Source organism: Mobula birostris, chromosome 26 (genome assembly GCF_030028105.1).
Source record: "Mobula birostris isolate sMobBir1 chromosome 26, sMobBir1.hap1, whole genome shotgun sequence".
NCBI lineage: Eukaryota > Metazoa > Chordata > Chondrichthyes > Myliobatiformes > Myliobatidae > Mobula > Mobula birostris.
The window spans coordinates 47,850,266-47,868,626 of record NC_092395.1 but is presented as its reverse complement, the minus strand read 5'-3'; the positions used below and the strand labels follow the sequence as shown (position 1 = coordinate 47,868,626).

The window sequence follows — 18,361 nt, the reverse complement described above, 5'->3', positions numbered from 1 at the left end:
TTTTAGTTTAGTTAGGCATTTAGTTATTAGTTTAAGTAGTTTTGTAAAATTTAAGGACCGAATGGGCTGTTCTTGCACTTTTCTATGTGCTTAGTGCAGTGTGGCCAGAGCAGAGGAATAGACTGAGAACCGTATTTTGGGGACCATCTGATCAGGAAGGTCAGTACTGAATTCCCAGCTTCAAAAGGGTTAACAAAGAGAAGGGGAAGTACAGAATATGGCCCTGATGGGACAAAGTGTTTTTATGCTCAAGGACAGGAAGATGCCAGACTTTTGGAGGAATTAAGTTAAGCATTGTTTTTATTAGTTTAGTAATACCTAGAAATGTTTTGCAAGTAATGCACATTTGCAGAGTAATTGATGGGTTATGTTATCACTGGGAGTTGTAGCTGACAGTTAGCTGTGGCACCAACACACTCCTGTACTGGCTGTCTGATATCATCCATCTCTGAATTCCTCACTTCTGAGGACCACGAAGACTCCCTCTGCTCAGGGAAGTGGGCTGGCTGCCCCCTTTCCACTGCCAACAGGAGCTGTTGTCTCTGACATGTATCCTTGCTCTGTTCATGTTGTGGTCTTCACTGTCCTTCCACAGACACGTCCACCATGGACAAGAGTATCCCCCTACCACTTCACTACAGAGAATGCAGTAACCTCCCTGGGCTTGGAAAATAATACTGGCATTCTTCTGTTGAAAAAGGTATACTCATAAATCTTCCCAAGTTGCACTGCAGCTTCATACCTGGGACGATCGCCTTTCCACTGGGATCTCAGAAGGAGATTGATACAAAAGTCCCGTAAGAAACCTCACGCGCCGTTTGTTTTGTGGGTCTTGCATCCTTTAACCCCTGGACTATGCCTGCTTTCTGTATAGTTGCTCCGTGCTTTCTCAGTGAATTCGTTGGCCCTCAGGAACTTACGTAGAGGAAAGTGACCCTGTAAATCAGACATCTTTATTTCCCTCTTTTGTTGCTGCCTAACCTGCTGAGTCCCTCTAGCATATTTCTGCGTGTTACTCAAGGTTTCTAGCATTGGCAGAATTTCTTGTGTCACCACCGTATCTGTCCGGTGCATCCTCTGACCCTTTCCCTCACACTTGCTCAGCAGCAACGTCCCGAACCTGGAGCCAATGTAGCATGCGTAGATTCTCTCCACCTTGCTGTTTAACGTGGAAAGTCAAACATCCCCTGCTAAATGCAATGAAAATTAAACCAACAACAGTGTTTGGTGCAACAGTGTTACACCACGTGTAAATGCTTCTTACTAGCATATACATCCGACACGCGCCTAATACATCATCAGGGACGGGAAGAGGGATTTTATGGCTTCGATATTCCCGATTTTATCTCGTTAATGGCCTGTGCGAGGTTGTGTAGAAACACCACCGCTCCCCAAGTTCACCACCAAGTCATATATCTCCATGGGCTTCATGATGTGAGGTCCGACCCAGAGAAACCAACAGCAGTCAGGGGCTTACCTCACGCACATTTCCTGCCGGTAATATTATACCGTATGATCAACATTTCAATCAAGCAAGCATATTCTCTGGGCTCCTACCAGTCTCTCTGTATCTGGAAACAACCAGTTACCTTGCCTAGCTGTTGGGTCCATGAATCGTCCGTCGCTGACGCAGGTGGGCAGGAAATGAGCGCCCACCCCGGTCACTGCTCTCGATGCCATTGTAGCTGTCCATTGACCCAAGCATCTGATTGGGCTCACTCCCCCTCCAGCCCCCGCTCCCAGGAAATGTTTTTGAGTGTAAAACCCAGGACACTGGGCAAACTTTTATTTCTAGAGGGCTCATAGAAGGGGGTGGGAATTGCAATTTTCCGACTAAGGCTCTGTAATTATTTCTTGCTTGGAGCCAGTTCATTGGTGCAGCTTACGGCACTTTTCCACATTTTTATTTCCTGGGAAGCTTTGAATTTTGTGGATCTTTGGTATCAGTGGTGCACCCTTCCCTGCACGTGGGTGTATGTTTGTGTGTTCTTTGCTATCCTTCACTAAATTGTTTCCTCTTTTCTACTTTCTAAATCTGAGCTGATAAAATGATGCAGATTTTTTTTTTTTAAAAGTAACCTGTTTCTCCATGGGTTGGAGTATAATATGTGGATGTTTTTTGCTTAAATAAAGCTGTACTGGACCCCAGTAGGCATTCTGGTTCTCTGCACAGCTTTGAAATGTCCTCCATTGGAGGGAGTGCATGTATAATTGCATCAAATATATTGCTTTGTGAAACATGGGATCTAATTAAGGGGTTGATTGGGTAATTAGAACTTGGAAGCATGATATTGATTGTTGCTAAGATGTTGAGAAACATTTCTTCCAAAGGAAAAACTTGAACCATTCATCCACATGGTGAATTAACAATTTTGGCTGGAGTTTTAATCTGGAGGTAATACTTAATGCATTGAGCTACAGAACCAACTTGAGCTGCTGTTGAAATATGAACTACTGAATGTTATTACATGCTATGGATTTAAATTGTGTGTGCTAAGGTAGTGTAATGGTTAATGTGACTTTATTATAACTCAGGGCATTGGTTCAATTCTGATGATATCAACAACTCTTAACAATAACAACTGTTCCTTTGGGATTATTTTCCTTTTCAGTATCAGAGGCAATTGTCCATTGAACTGTTGTAGATTTGGTACTCAGTGCAACTGAGTACTAAATGAGATCCTGTGTTCAACACTTAATTGGGAACAAGAGCTTGAAGCCATTAACAAAGACATGTTGGAGCTAGTAAAACCAGAAGCAAAAGGGATTATATTGACTACTGTCATTTGGACTAAATAGTGGCTGGTAAAACTTTCAAAGAACATCAGTAGGCTGCTTCACCATTTGGTGGGTTGTTAGTTAATTGGCTTGCGACCCCTACACCACATTCTCATCTAACTAAGATAATCCAAAACCCACTCTCTGTTTCTATCATCCTTTGAGAGTTCCAAAGACTCTGATCTTCCCCTTTACTCAATGAAGACCTCTCAGGATCTTATTTCAATCAAGTGGCCTTGTGAATTCTGGAGTTCAGAAACACTTACTTGCCTGCAATCTGATGGAGAGGTTCTGGCCCAATAGTTTCAACCCTGTCCTTTTGTCAAGTATGGGCTGCTTACAGATAAATCTATTGTTGTCCACTGTTGGCTTACGATTTGGAAATTATTATATCAACTTTGAATATCTAAGACAAGATCTTTGTTTAGCCGCTGCTACTGAACATCTGCAAATCTCAAGTTGGATGTGTAGCCGTGATATCTTCTAGATGGGGTGGGATGACTCTGGTTTTAAAAAATGAAACCAAGTCCTTGGTGGGGGGGGGGAATTAAAACTGGATGTGGAGTACAAATTACAATGGGCTTGTAAAACCCATTAAGAACTTGGTGGCATGGTGCGTAGACAATAACCTTGTTGACTAAAGAAGGAGTAGCGGACCACACGACCCAATTTACATCGGTGGTGCGCAAGTGGAACAGGTCAAAAGCTTTAAATTCCTTGGGGTCAATATCACAAATGACCTGACTTGGTCAAACCAAGCAGAGTTCACTGCCAAGAAGGCCCACCAGTGCCTTTACTTCCTGAGAAAGCGAAAGAAATTTGGCCTGTCCCCTAAAACCCTCACTAATTTTTATAGATGCACCGTAGAAAGCATTCTTCTAGGGTGCATCATGACCTGGTATGGAAGTTGTCCTGTCCAAGATCGAAAGAAGCTGCAGAAGATCGTGAACACGGTGCAGCACATCACACAAACCGATCTTCCGTCCTTGGACTCACTTTACACCACACGCTGTCGGAGCAGTGCTGCCAGGATAATCAAGGACACGACCCACCCAGTTAACACACTTTTCGTCCCTCTCCCCTCCGGGAGAAGGCTCGAGAGCCTGAAACGGCCAGATTTGGGAACAGCTTCTTTCCAACTGTGATAAGACTGCTGAACGGATCCTGACCCGGATCTGGGCCGTACCCTCCAAATATCCGGACCTGCCTCTTGGTTTTTTTGCACTACCTCACTTTTTCAAATTTTTAATTTTCAATTTATGATTTATAATTTAAATTTTTAACATTTACTAATTTTTACTATTTTTAATATTTAATATTTGTAATCCAGGGAGCGGGAAGCTCAGAATCAAATATTGCTGTGATGATTGTACATTCTAGTATCAATTGTTTGGCGACAATAAAGTATAAAAGGGTAATGTTGTAATAGTTATGGGGGATTTCAATATGCAGGTAGAGTGGGGGAAATCAGGTTGGTGCTGGATCCCAAGAGAAGGAATTTGTAGAATGCCTATGACATGGCTTTTTAGAGCAACTTGTGGTTGAACCCAGTATGGTAAAGACAATTCTATGTTTTGTGTTGAGTAATGAACAACTGTAGATTTGATTTGGGAGCCCAAGGCAAAGGAATTCTTAGGAGGCAGTGATCATAATATCATATGATCTTAATACTCTACAGTTGGAGAGGAAGCAGCTCATGTTAGATTTACCAATATTACAGAGTAAAGTAAACAAGGAGGCATGAGCTGGCCAAAGTTAATGGGAAAGGGACATTAGCAAGGACGACAGCAGAGCACCAATGGCTGGAGTTTCTGGGAGCAATTTGGAAAGTGCAGCATAGATTTTCACCAAAGAACTATTCAAAAGGGAGGATGAGGCAACTGTGGATGACAAGGGAAGTCAAAGACAGTATAAAAGCAAAAAAGCATTATAATTTAGCAAATTAGTAGGAAGCTAGAAGATTGGGAAACATATAAAAATCAAAAGATGGTTCCCAAAAACAATGAGTAAAAATGAAATATGAGGATAAACTACCCGATAATAAGGATACCACATGTTTTTTTAAATATAAAGAGTAAAAGTGACAAGTGTGGATATCAGATGGCTGGGAAGTTATGCTGGAGAGTTGGTAATGGGGGATGAGGGGGAAGAGAGACAAAGAAATGGTGGACAAATTCGAATTATTTTGTGTCAGTCTTTACTGTGGAGGACAATAGCAAAATGCTAGAAATTTGATTGTCGGGGCAGAAGAGAGTGAAATTGCTATTACTAAGAAGGTGCTTGGGATACTGAAAGGTCTGAAGTTAGATAAGTCACCTGAATCAGGTGGACTACACCCCAAGGTTCTGAAAGAGGTAGCTGAAGAGACTATGGAGGCATTGATGATCTTTCAAGAATCACTAGATACTGGAATCATTCTGGAGGACTAGAAGATTGCAAATGTCACTTCACTCTTTAAGAAGGGAGGGAGGCAGAAAGGAAATTATAGGTCAGTCAGCTTGACTTCAGTGGTTGGAAAGTATTGGAGTCTATTCAGGCTGAGGCAACACTCACAACATGCTGGAGGAACTCAGCAGGTCGGGCAGCATCCGTGGAGACGATCAGTCAACGTTTCGGGCCGGAATCCTTCGTCAAGACTGAAGAGGGAAGGGGCAGAGGCCCTATAAAAAAGGTGGGGGGAGGGCGGGAAGGAGAAGGCTGGTAGGTTCCAGGTGAAAAACCAGTAAGGGGAAAGATAAAGGGGTGGGGGAGGGGAAGCAGGGAGGTGATAGGCAGGAAAGGTGAAGAAGGAATAGGGGAAAGCACAATGGGTAGTAGAAGGAGGCAGAACCATGAGGGAGGTGATAGGCAGCTGGGGGAGGGGGCAGAATGAAATAGAGATAGGGGAAGGGAGAGGGATGGAATTACCAGAAGTTGGAGAATTCTATGTTCATACCAAGGGATTGTAGACTACCTAGACGGTATACGAGGTGTTGCTCCTCCAACCTGAGTTTAGCCTCATCATGGCCGTAGAGGAGGCCATGTATGGACATATCCTAATGGGAATGTGAAGCAGAGTTGAAGTGGGTGGCAACCGGAAGATCCTGTCTGTTGTGGTGGACGGAGCGGAGGTGCTCGACGAAGCAGTCCCCCAATCTGCGTCGGGTTTCACCGATGTAGAGGAGGCCACACCAGGAGCACCGGATGCAATAGATGACCCGAACAGATTCACAAGTGAAGTGTTGCCTCACCTGGAAGGACTGTTTGGGGCCCTGAATGATGGTAAGAGAGGAGGTGTAGGGACAAGTGTAGCACTTACGCTTACAGGGATAAGTGCCGGGTGGGAGATCCGTGGGGAGGGACGTGTGGACCAGGGAGTCGCGGAGGGACTGATCCCTGTGGAAAGCGGAGAGGGGTGGAGAGGGAAAGATATGCTTAGTGGTGGGGTCCTTTTGAAGGTGGCAGAAGTTGCAGAGGATAATGTGCTGGATCTGGAGGCTGGTGGGGTGGTAGGTAAGGACAAGAGGAACTCTGTCCCTGTTGTGGTGGCGGGAGGAAGGGGTGTGGGCCAAAGTGCAGGAAATGGAGGAGATGCTGGTGAGGGCATCATTGATAACAGCAGAAGGGAAACCACGATCCTTAAAGAAAGAGGACATTTGAGATGTCCTGGAACAGAAAGCCTCATTCTGGGAGCAGATGAGGCGGAGACGGAGGAACTGGGAATATGGAATGGCGTTTTTGCATGTAGCAGGGTGGGAAGAGGTATAGTTGAAGTAGTTATGAGAGTCAGTGGGCTTATAGAAGATGTCAGTGGACAGTCTGTCTCCAGAGATGGAGATCGAGACAAGTGTCCGAGATAGACCAAGTGAATTTGAGGGCTGGGTGGAAGTTTGAAGTAAAGTCGATGAAATTGACGAGCTCAGCATGGGTGCAGGAAGCAGCATTCAGGCTAAGGTTTCAGTACTTGGAGACTCATGATAAAAAAGGCTAAAGTCAGCATTGTTTCCTTGAGGGAAATCTTGCCTGACAAATTTGATTAGATGAGATTATGAGGACACTCAGTCCTCATTTATTGTGATTTAGTAATGCATGCATTAAAAAATAATACAATGTTCCTCCAGAATGGTATCACAAGAAAAACACAGGACAAACCAAGACTAAAACTGACAAAACCACATAATTATAACATATAGTTAGAACAGTACAAAGAAATACCATAATTTGATAAAGAGCAGACTATGGGCACAGTAAAAAAAAAACAAAAGTGTCAAAGTCCTGATCGACTCATCATCTAATGCAGGCAGCAGAAGGGAGAAACTCTCCCTGCCATGAACCTCCAAATGCCGAAAATTTGCCGATGCATTGGAAGCACCCGACGGCAGCCGACTCTTGAGTCCATCTGAAAACTTCGAACCTCCGACCAGCCTCTCCGAGCACCATCCTCTGCCGAGCGCTTCGACCCCGCCCCGGCCGCCGAGCAACAAGCAAAGCCAAGGACTTGGGGCCTTCCCCTCTGGAGATTCTGGACCACACAGTAGTAGCAGCAGCGAAGGAGGCATTTCAGAAGTTTCTCCGTGCTCTCATGTCTGTCTCTATCAAATCAGGATTGTGCACGGCACCCTACTTGACAAATAATAGACATCACCACCGGAGTGGCCGCTGTGAGCTGCGTCACGCCACCATCTTCTCCTCCCGCTGTATCTGGAAGTTTTTGAGGAAATAACACACAGGGTAGACAAGTCAGTGGATGTTGGGCACTGGGGTTTTCAGAATGCCTTTGACAAGGTGCTGCACTAAAAAAATTATGAAGATTATCTTCCTTAACAAGATAAGAGCCCGTATTACAGGAAAAATAGTATCATGGGCAGAAGATTGGTTGACTGGCAGGGGGCAAAGATTGAGAATAAAGGAACCTTTTCTGGTTAGCTAGTGGTGTTCTGCAGATGTTGGGGTTAGGACTGCTTTTCATGTTGTATGTAAATGATTTGAATGATGGAATTGAAGGCTTTGTGGCTTCATTTGTGGATGATACAAAGATAAGTGGAGGTGCAGGAAGTCTTTAGAAGGAATTGGATTAAGAAAGTGGGCAAGTAAGTAGCAGATGGAATACAGTGTAGCTAAGTATATGGTCATGTACTTTCCTCTAGGACCAGAGGGTACAGCCTCAGAATAGCAGGATGTCCCTTTAGAATAGAGGGGAAACTCCTTTAGCTAGAGTGTGGTGAATCTGTGGAATTGATTGCCACAGGCAGCTCTTGAGGCCATGTTATTGGGTACATTTAAAGCGGAGGTTGATGGGTTCTTGATTAATAAGGGCATCAAAGAGAGAAGGCCGGAAAATTGGGTTGAGGGATAATACATCAGCCATAACAGAATGGTACATTAGCCCAGAGAGTTGATTGGTCTAATTCTGCACTTGTCTTGTATTCTTGTGGCCTATGGTCACTTTAAATCCAGGCATAAGATTGCAGATGTTTGAACCTGGAGTAAAAATTTGCTGAAACTCTGCAACTTGACCTGCTGAGATCTTCTGGTAGTTTGTTGATCCTTTCTCGTGAGGATTGTCATTACGCCTTCAGGTTTGTGACTGCACACTGAAAGTTTGAATCAACAATGTCCTTCCACTACCTTTTGAACTGGGCTAGTAGTGCATTTGGTTGTTACTCCAGCAGAATAGTGCATAAGCTGGAGTTTGTTTACTGTAGTACACGGTTAGAGCCCTTGTAAATTTTGACTGTGGTTGATAGTGTGAATCCTATCCCACAGATTGGTAAAACAGTTATACCTGTATATACTCATTGCATACTTTTGGCCTGCTTCATAACTCTTGTATCACCAATGGGTTAAAGCTGCCAGTGGTACACTGGTGGTTTGGAGACTGATTCCACATGGCCTGAATTAGACGAGGCAAGCTAATGTCCTACTTTGATACTGAAAGATTGAACAACAAGGGAATGGAATGTGCTCTGGTGGTGGGGTGTGAGGGTTTTAAATACCCATCATCAGAGTAGCTTGGTGACAAAGCTGTTCCTTTGGCATAAAACAAAACTAGAGATTTTGTAAATGACAAATACAGTGATCATCTAAATAACATCTTGGGAATTTGGTGTTCAGGCAAGTGACCCTACATTAGAATGTGTTTGGCATGGAGGCAAATGTGGTTGGTGTAAAAGTGGCAGAAGTTAAGTCATAAAATCATCCAGCACAGAAATAGGTCCTTTAGCCTACTTTGTCTTGTTGACCTTTGTCCCACCTCTAATAATCTCATTTCTTTGCATTAGGACCGTGTCCTACGCTTTGTCGATTTAAGTGTCTTAAGACAAATATCTAAGAACCACAAAAAAGACTAGCAGAATGAATGAGTAAGATACCAGGATGGAGCTGGAGGCCAAATGCGATCATAGAAACCAGCATTGGAATGGAGTCTGAAAGGTGTCAATGTTTCCTTAAAGTAAGGTGATGGAGCTTTATTGAATAGTGTAGGGGGGTGGAGAGAGATTGGTCGGGTTGACAACTAGAAGTGCTTGCTTGTACATGGAATTTTTTTTTTCCCCAAGCCTATGCCCTCCCTTTTGTTGAGGACTTGGGAGGACATTGCAGAAAACCACATTTTCTAAGAAACCACATTTCTGTTGCTTCTAAGTTTTTTTGGAGTTCTGGTGTTATAGTTCATGTTTCGGAAGCATACAGCAAGACTGATGTGCACAGGATATAATAAAGGCCGTGATTCTTGCAAGATTTGGTGCCGTTTGCATATTGCCAGGTGAAATGGGCCTTTTCTGAGATTTGGATGAACTAGTTTGTGTTAACATCTGTGCTTGCTGTGATCACCTGCATGTTTGCAGTTGCTAGACGAAGCACTTGTCTAGACTCTAGTCAATAGACCAACATGCATACTGTAGTAACAAGACCTGATCTGAGACTAGATCTTTGTTAGTGATTTACCATCTTCCTTTCTGTCTACAAGATCAAAGGAGCATGGTCAAATTGGAACCCAGCTCTCCTTGCTGTGCCATATTGACTTCATAGACTGCCCTTGTCCAGAGTAAACCATAGCTGCACTGGAATCTCCAAGGCTCCTTTCACTTCTAAATTGCTATGTTCATTTACCTTGACAAGGCAACAGAAGTATACAAATCACAAGTGTCTTCAAGTTTTATAACCAGATACCTATCTCTGGGTCAACATCCTGGAACTAGCTTATCTGTATCACTGAGTTTTAACTTCATCCTCCTGGGGGTCGCGAGGGGGGAACAATCACTTGGAAATGCTGCTGCTACACTCAACAACTAAAATAAACTGCTCTCCTTATGTTTAACTCCAAGCCCATTGATCAGAAGTTGTCCAAGTTGTAGATAACTGCTTAAACTCTTGAACAATCGGTTGGGAGTAGCTTAGTATTTGTACCAATGTACCTGCTTAAAAATTATTGCTTGTTTTGGGCACATGGACAGAATTAAGATTCCTGATTGAATTGAAAATTGTACTTTGGATAACTAAATTTTAATGGATTTTTGGTCACTATCTCAATCATACAAAGTGAAAATGGGAATTGGAGCAAGTATTTATTGGCCAGCAATTTCACCTTATGGCAAATGATTATACTGTAAACGGATGTATAGAAGCCAGTTTTAATACTTTTTCTCCTGCAGGTCTGTAACCAGAGATATGAAGCTCCTAGTGCCCCTTATGATTCTCTTTTACAGTCTGGTCAACTTGCTCCAAATTGGTAAGTTTCTGTGGAAGTGAAGAATTGCCTTCATTCTAGTTTTCAATGTTAAAGTAACCCTTTCTCTGCCAACCTGGAATTGCTGCTGAGATGTCTTGGTTTGCCAGCTTAATTTTAGCTCTCTGAGGAATACATGCTTATTATTACATAGACCATTTGATCCATTGTAGGCAGCTGGCTTGGACTTCATTCCATCATTCCAATTCTCACATTATGTCTCCATTGCTCTGACTTGTTCTCTCTCAACTCTTCTGTGATTCTTCTGCTATTTGCCTATGCACTGGCCAATTAACCTACGAGCACATCTTTAGGAGTTCGGGGGAAGCAGGAGCAGGGAACAATGCGGCCATGGCGTAAAGTACACAAGATCTGGATTGAATCTGCCCTTGGAGCTGTGGAGGCAGTACTGACTACAGCAATTCTATGCTGCTCCAGTAGTTGTACTCTCCTTGCTGCTTGTTATGCCTTTTGACGTTTGGATGTCATCTAAAAATCTTTTTTTTCATTTTGTATATCCAAAGTAATTTGAGATTGTGGGATTTTGCTGGGGAGGTGTAGAAACTGTTCTGTAGCATTGAGGAACAACAGCCATGAGCTTGGATTTGAGTAGATGCTGGGAAATATTTCTTAGTATATGGTAATGATGCAGTATTCTCCACCCCACTAAAGGCTAAGGCTTGTACTTCCTCTGACAGATTGTAATTGCTAAGGGAAAAATAGGATAGGCCTTGGAAAGAAGGCTTGTGATTGAATTGAAGATGGGGTTGTATGGCGAATGACTTCATTTATAATCTGAGTGGTCAATCTTCTATTTTCAGATGCATTAGAGACATTGATTGTACCAGAATTTGTTGGTTTGACAGTTAACACCATTCAGAATATCAAGATTGCTACAAGGTAAGTCCCAAGTAACTGTGCAATGTAAAGAAACGTGAACTTGCTACTTGGGTTGGACTATATTAGGAAGCTACTTGTTGTGTACAATCTCTGCTCTAAAAACTGCTCTACTTTCCTCTCTCCAGTGCTCCTCTGCCAGAGACCTTAGTCATTAGATTTGCTGTGACCTTTTCATCTAAACAAACTAGTATTGTTGAACTCCCTGAACAAGTAAGTAACATTGGTCAGACTTGACAATTAGCAGGGTAAAACAATGTTAGATTGATAATCAAATTTACTTCTAAGTCCAGCAATTGTCTTTCCTGGAAACTCATGTCCTCCATGATGGTAATGCTGATCCACACTGCTCCCACGTTCTTGTGTTCAGCTCCTTCTCAGGCTTTCATATGGTTGTGCATCCTGTAAATGAAGGTTTTATCCTTGTCACTGCAGGCTTCTGCCTACCATGTATAAAATCCCAATGTTTACTGTTTGCTTTTCAAGTTTAGTGGCACATTTGGTTACTTTTTGATCTGGTCTTGGCCTTGTGTAGAAAAATATTCATGGGAAGATGACATTAGAACATATTGGTCCATTTTTATTTTCATGGTTCAAGTGAAAACTTGACTGCAGAAGGATTTGGGCATTTTGTGTAGTTGTAATTTGTGCTTGTATTTACACTGTACATATAATCCCTTAGGGATGGGAGGGGGTCTTTATTAAAGTTGAGTTGCACTTGCTGATTTCACCATTTACTAATGGAAAATGTTTTTCTTATTTCAGATTTTATTGCCCAAGTTTGCAAACTTCTCTTTATTTACAGTTAGAGGAATTGAAGTTGGACAAGTCAGTGCTTACCTTTATTCTAACAGCAGCAATTTAACCAGGTGGGTATTTCTATACAGACTGAAATGTGAAGTAATAATCCTTTTCTGTTATCTCCATATCCCAGTGGTGGCTTTCATTGGAACCATGGTGTTCCTTCTGAACATCTCTCTAATTGCTCACTACTTTATTACAAATCACTGCCTTGGGCCTGGAGTGTCTGTACTCTAGTTGAACCAGATTTCCACAGATGGTGCTGCTTCCACAGGGTCAACCAAAGGTGTTAATGTCCTGTATAAACATTTTTCTTATGATCACAAGAAGTACTGCAGATCTACCCCAGCAGCAAGTTGCTCATTGGTAGAGAAACTGAAGGAGCTGGATCTGGTGTGGATCGTGCTGCTGCCTGTATCAGAAGGGTGTCAAGAGTCAGTATGCAGTCTAACAGCGAGTGAGCATATTAGTTGCTTTTCTTGTGATCACAAGACCCTGTCGGACATCACTAATATGGAATGTTGCAAATCCGATTGACGGACGCCGGTGGAGATACATGGCCTCAGTCGTAGTGAGGACGGGGTCTCGAGCTGCAGCGTCACCTGTTTACAGCTGCCCAGGAGAGAGGCGTTGGAGTTGGTGTGCCTGGTATGGTGCGGTGTCCCAGCTGGGGTCTGTGCTGTTTCAGTGTTTGCTCGGCAGAATTTGAGCTGTTTTGTGGTCAACTGCAGATTTCTGCAACATTCTTGGACTCGGGGTCTTGAACTATATATCATTTTTGTGACTCTGTTTTACTGCTATCTTGTGTGCTTGTTGTCTTGTATGTGCTGTCTGCCTTGCACTGTGTGTGACTTGGTACTGCGTTTTGCATCTTGGCCCCAGAATAATGCTGCTTCATTTGGCTGTAGTCATGGGTATTCATGTATGGCTGAATGATAACCAAACTTCAACTGAATTTAAAATTCAAATTACTTTAAAATGAGATTGTTTTTGGGTGGGGGGGAGGGAGTGATATTGCTTATTGCTGTGTCAGCCTTGTTTTTTTTTTAAAAATGGGCTGACATTTTAGTAAGAGGTGTGAGTTTGAAAATTGAGATTTTAAGAATAAAGATACTGTTATTTTATCTTCAGTCCACTACCACACAACTTGGTGACACTGACTGCCGTACATTTGCTTCATTTATTTGAATTCCTGGGTCCTATCTTTTTTTCAAGGGTACTCTTTAAGCAGGAATTTTCAGTGATTACCACTTCAAGGCCAGAGGAAAAAAATGACGAAACTGCAAAGACCATGGGCCTATGGAGAACATTTGATGTATGTTTTGTATAATGAAGGGAAGACTGTAGGGCATACCCCTGGCTCCTGAAGGATGTCAGTGATGGCAGATGCTTAAACTTTCAGAAATCTTTTAAAATACCTTGATGAATAAGATGGTTTATTATTGTCACATGTACTAAGATGCAGTTGAAACTTTCTGTTACATCATTTCATTACACAGCACAATGAAGCAGTACAGGTAAAATAATAACAATGCAGTATGTGGTATTATAGTTAGAGTGCTCTCAGGGGAAAAGGTGGATTTGAGGCAGAGTCCATCTTATCATACTATAGGATCATTCAACAGTGAGATAGAACTGTCCTTGAACTTGCTCCATTCTTGCAGGCTGTTCAATAAGCAGACATGATAGGCTTAGGTCACTGGGATTAGGGGAAATCTAATAAGAACATTGGCCAAAATTGCAGTGACTGAATCACTTGAATAGAAATGTGACGGGACATCAATAAACTAAGTGTTTTTTTTCCTCTATCTGTTGTACTGGATGGGAATATTTAATTAAAGAGCACTGGAAATAAATTAGTTCATAGGCACCAAGTAGAGCTGCTGCCTTGCAGCTCCTGAGACTCTTTACTGTACGTGAAGACTGCAAGTTCTCCCTGTGACTCTGTAGATTTCATCCCATAGATAGTAGGTTAATTGACAACAATACTTTGTCTCTAGGCTGGTGGGTAGAAGCTATAGGCAAAATGGGTCATTCTGAGCTGGTATAGATTTGAGGGCCAAAGTAGCCTTCTGTGCAATATGGAAGTTGAGATATACAAAAAGCAAGCCAGAAAGTTTTGAATCCAATTTGAAAGTAGAGCAAGAAACTCTAACCAGCAATATGTCATCAAGCCATTCATTTGTTTGTTATGTGCCGTGTTGTGTGATGTAGGTGATCATGGCTTTTCCATGACCGTGATTAATCATGGCATATTTTCCTGCAGAGGAGGCTTGCCACTGCTACCTTCTGGGTGGTGTCTTAACAAGATGGGTGACCCTAACCGTATCAATATTCTTCAGGTTTTCTACCTGCAGTTAGTGGCCACATAATCAGGACTTGTGATGTGCACCAGCTACTAACCTGCTTCAACGGCTTCACGTGTCCATTTGGGGGGGGGGGGTGCTAAGGAGGTACTCCACTTTGCCCAAAGGTGACCTGGAGGCTAGCGGAGGAACAGAGCACCTTGCATCTCCTTTGGTAGGGATGTCTTTTCACCCTATCAAGCCAAATCTTATTTTTATTTAGAGAAGGGGCCTGTTCTGGCCCAATGAGCTGCACTTGCTGGCACCCACCTGTTTAACCCTGTCCTTATCATGGACAATTTAGTGACCAGTTAACTTCCTAACTGGTACATCTTTGGAGTATGGGAGGAAACCAGAGCACCTGGAGGAAATCACATATTCACAGGGAGTATGTACGAACTCTTTGCAGATGGCACTGGAATTGAACTTCAAACACTGATGCCCTGAGCTGTAATGACATTGAGCTAATTGCTTTGCCACTGTGGCACCCTACTAGCCTGAACAGAACGAGGAGATATCTTGGCAAGATAGAATTAAGCTGCAACTTCAAACCTTTCTTACCATCATAATGACTCCTGATGCATGCATTCCTCTTCACTCTCAGTTTCTGTATTAATTGCTGAAATTTGTTTTGTAGGTCTTCAGCACACATTCACTTTCTGGTGCTGCACAGTAGTGCTCTGAAGTTTGTAAATAAGGTTATTGGTTGGATATACTTCCTGGCATGGTCCATCTCTTTCTACCCTCAGGTCATTGAAAACTGGAGGCGTAAAAGGTAAAGGCTACTGATGAATGACTTCTGAACTCTAACCAGACTTAAGTTCCAGTTCAGTCACTTGTAGAATAATGTATCCACGTGGTCCAGAATATGGTGAACTGGCTGATTTTAAAGTTCTTGTAAATTACCTGTACTGTGGATGTGGAATTGTTCACTAAATAAGTTACAGAAAAGGACAGATAGGAATACCCTGAAAGCCGGCATAAGCTCAGGAGGCCATTTACACCATTATACTGTAAGAAAACAAAGTTGAAAGCAGCGGCTCGGATCTTGCTACATCAAGAGTCAACCGTACTGTAATATAGAATATTGTTACAGGTTGAATATCCCCCTTAGATCTGGGAGGGGGCCGTTGTGGGGTTTGCCAGATATTGACATCCTGTATTGGGGGGGGAAGTGGTGTTCGTCATGTCAGTCCTGTTGATACTCAACAATCTTCAGCTGTTTTCGCTGCTGTGGTGCTGGGATTGTACTCCTTCCACTTGCATTGTATCAATGTCGGTTTTACAGCCCTCTTGCTTGTACTCCTTGTTTGATCTTTGTCCCAAACCTGGATGTGAGATCGCCATAATGTACTTGCATTCATGATATCAGTAAAACTAGGAGGAACAAGCCACCAAACCATTAGTGTTCATTAGAAACCAGTCTAAAAGGGAAAGCCTTTCATAAATATTGGCCAGGGTCCTGACTTTTTTTTGCCCTTTTCCTGGTCTTTTGATTTGTGATCTTGTGATTTTAATGTTGGTCAATTAAGGTTTGCACTGTTTTCCACAGTAATCCCTGAATGACAGATGTATGAAGACCTGATTAAGACAATAGCTTACAAGGCTGAAATGTGCAAAAGACTTCAGATATCTCATTCATCAAAGTTGCTGGTGAACGCAGCAGGCCAGGCAGAATTTCCAGTTCACCAGCAACTTTGATGTGTGTTGCTTGAATTTCCAGCTGCTGTGTTCACCAGCAACTTTGATGTGTGTTGCTTGAATTTCCAGCTGCTGCGTTCACCAGCAACTTTGATGTGTATTGCTTGAATTTCCAGCTGCTGTGTTCACCAGCAACTTTGATGTGTGTTGCTTGAATTTCCAGCATCTGCAGATTTCCTCGTGTTTGAGATATCTCATTCATTATCTAGTTCGGTGATGCATTGTGACCATGTTTTGGGGCTCTATTCCAGGATCATTCCTCAATACTAGCTGACATTGTTTAATTCTATCTCCTTAACAGCGTAATAGGATTGAACTTTGATTTTCTGGCACTGAACCTGACTGGTCACTTGGCATATGGGGTGTTTAACATTGGCCTTTTCTGGATTCCTTGTGTTAAGGTAAATATCAATTTATTGAAATGATGAATGCTGAGATTGAGTGACTTAAATTTAGACAAATGATTTGCACTTCATAGCTTTGGTCAAACATACGTTGTGCTTTAATCCCAGGAAACCATTTGACTAGAAGAGAATGTTTTGATTGAATAGTTGCTATTCAGTTGCTTTTTAATTTTTGCCCTTTGCCAAGGATACTGCTGTGCTGCTTGGAATTTTGATTAGATCTACTTGGTGCTAAATTACTGGATGCACTCCCAAGGGAGTGAGTTCTACAGACTCATTCACCAAATGGCAATCTTTGAAGTCGATGATGACCTTCAGCTGGTAAAGAGTGGTCCAACATCAAAATAACAGTGGTGGCAGGGTTGAAAACAAGCTGTGCATTACTGAGTGTGAAGTGCTGATTTCCACCAATATTGTGGTAGCAAATGGAGACATGATGGTTATCCATTTAAAAAGTAAAACACCCGAGCTAGCAGATATTATAATATAATGGATGACCTTTGAACTTTATAGCGAAGATATTTCTGCTTCTGTTTTCTTGTGATGTGGGGGGAGGAAATGGTGAGGTTAGTACAATAGTTGAAAGAGGTATTTCAATGAACTTAACCTTGACTCCTAAACATATTGGTGAGTGGTGTTTCTGATTTGTCTTTCCAGAAACAATTTCTTCAGTGTAATCCAGAGGGAGTGAGCCCAGTGGAATCAAATGATGTCTTTTTTAGTCTCCATGCCATCTTATTAACCTTGATTACAATCTTTCAGTGTTGCATCTACGAGGTTGGTGTCTCTGTACAGCGAGGGCTGATTTGCAAGCTCCAGTTTGGTAACTAACCACAGGTGCATAGAATATTCATTCCCTCCTTCCCCGCCCCAACAATTGTTGCACTTTAGCTGAGGCAATGCTGTAAATAACAACCAGATCCATTAACACTGACATACTGTATGTGAAACTTGTTTTGCAGCATTATAGTGCAGACACAAACCTTAAAACAGTGCAAAATGGGGTAGTGTTCAAGATCATTCAGCAATCTGGCTGAGGGGAAGTTGTTCATAAATCATTCAATATGGGTCTTCAAGCTCTTGTACCACTCCCTGATAAAAGTAGTGAGAAGATGGAATTTCTTGGATGGTGCTGGTCCTTAATGATGAATGACAACTCTTGATATTGTAATGGCAGGCAGGGTAGTGCCAGTGATGGGGCTGGCTAGGGTCTGAAACCCTCTGCAGCCACTTGCAGTCCTGCACATTGGAACCTGCAGCGAGTCAGAATGCTCTCCACAGAAATTTCAGTTTCCATGTTTAGATTATGAGAACACTCAGTCCTCGTTTATTGTCATTTAGAAATTTCAGTTTCCATGTTAATACCAATTATGGAATTTTATGCTCATCGCTCTCCACCTCTCAGTTACAATATTTCTATTTCTTATCCAGTTATTGAATGACTGAATATAGAAGTGTACGGTCTGACATTTGGTACTTGCTTCCACCTTGACTTTAACACTTATTTTCTGGGATTATTTTCCAGCAACCTAAACTTTGTGTTTTAGAACAAAACCGTGCTTTCCAGCATTAGCTACTCTTTATATAGCCCCCTTCCTTTCCTCCCACTTGCGTCTCATTAGAGTCCTTCATATAGCCCCCTTCCTCTCCTCCCACACGTCTCAGTAGAATCCTTTATATAGCCCCTTCCTCTCCTCCCACACGTCTCAGTAGAATCCTTCATATAGCCC

The 18,361-nt window shown here is 42.5% G+C and overlaps 1 protein-coding gene across 1 annotated transcript in view; it reads left to right on the top strand.

Moving 5' to 3' along the window:
• LOC140187985 (cystinosin-like) overlaps nt 1-18,361 on the top strand; it is a 34,749-nt gene that overhangs the window by 7,095 nt on the left and 9,293 nt on the right. Inside the window, exons 2-8 of the mRNA XM_072243852.1 lie at nt 10,410-10,486; nt 11,305-11,383; nt 11,509-11,593; nt 12,146-12,249; nt 15,164-15,301; nt 16,529-16,628; nt 17,289-17,408. Coding sequence (XP_072099953.1) covers nt 10,410-10,486; nt 11,305-11,383; nt 11,509-11,593; nt 12,146-12,249; nt 15,164-15,301; nt 16,529-16,628; nt 17,289-17,408 — 703 coding nt within the window. The remainder of the gene's footprint in view (nt 1-10,409; nt 10,487-11,304; nt 11,384-11,508; nt 11,594-12,145; nt 12,250-15,163; nt 15,302-16,528; nt 16,629-17,288; nt 17,409-18,361) is intronic.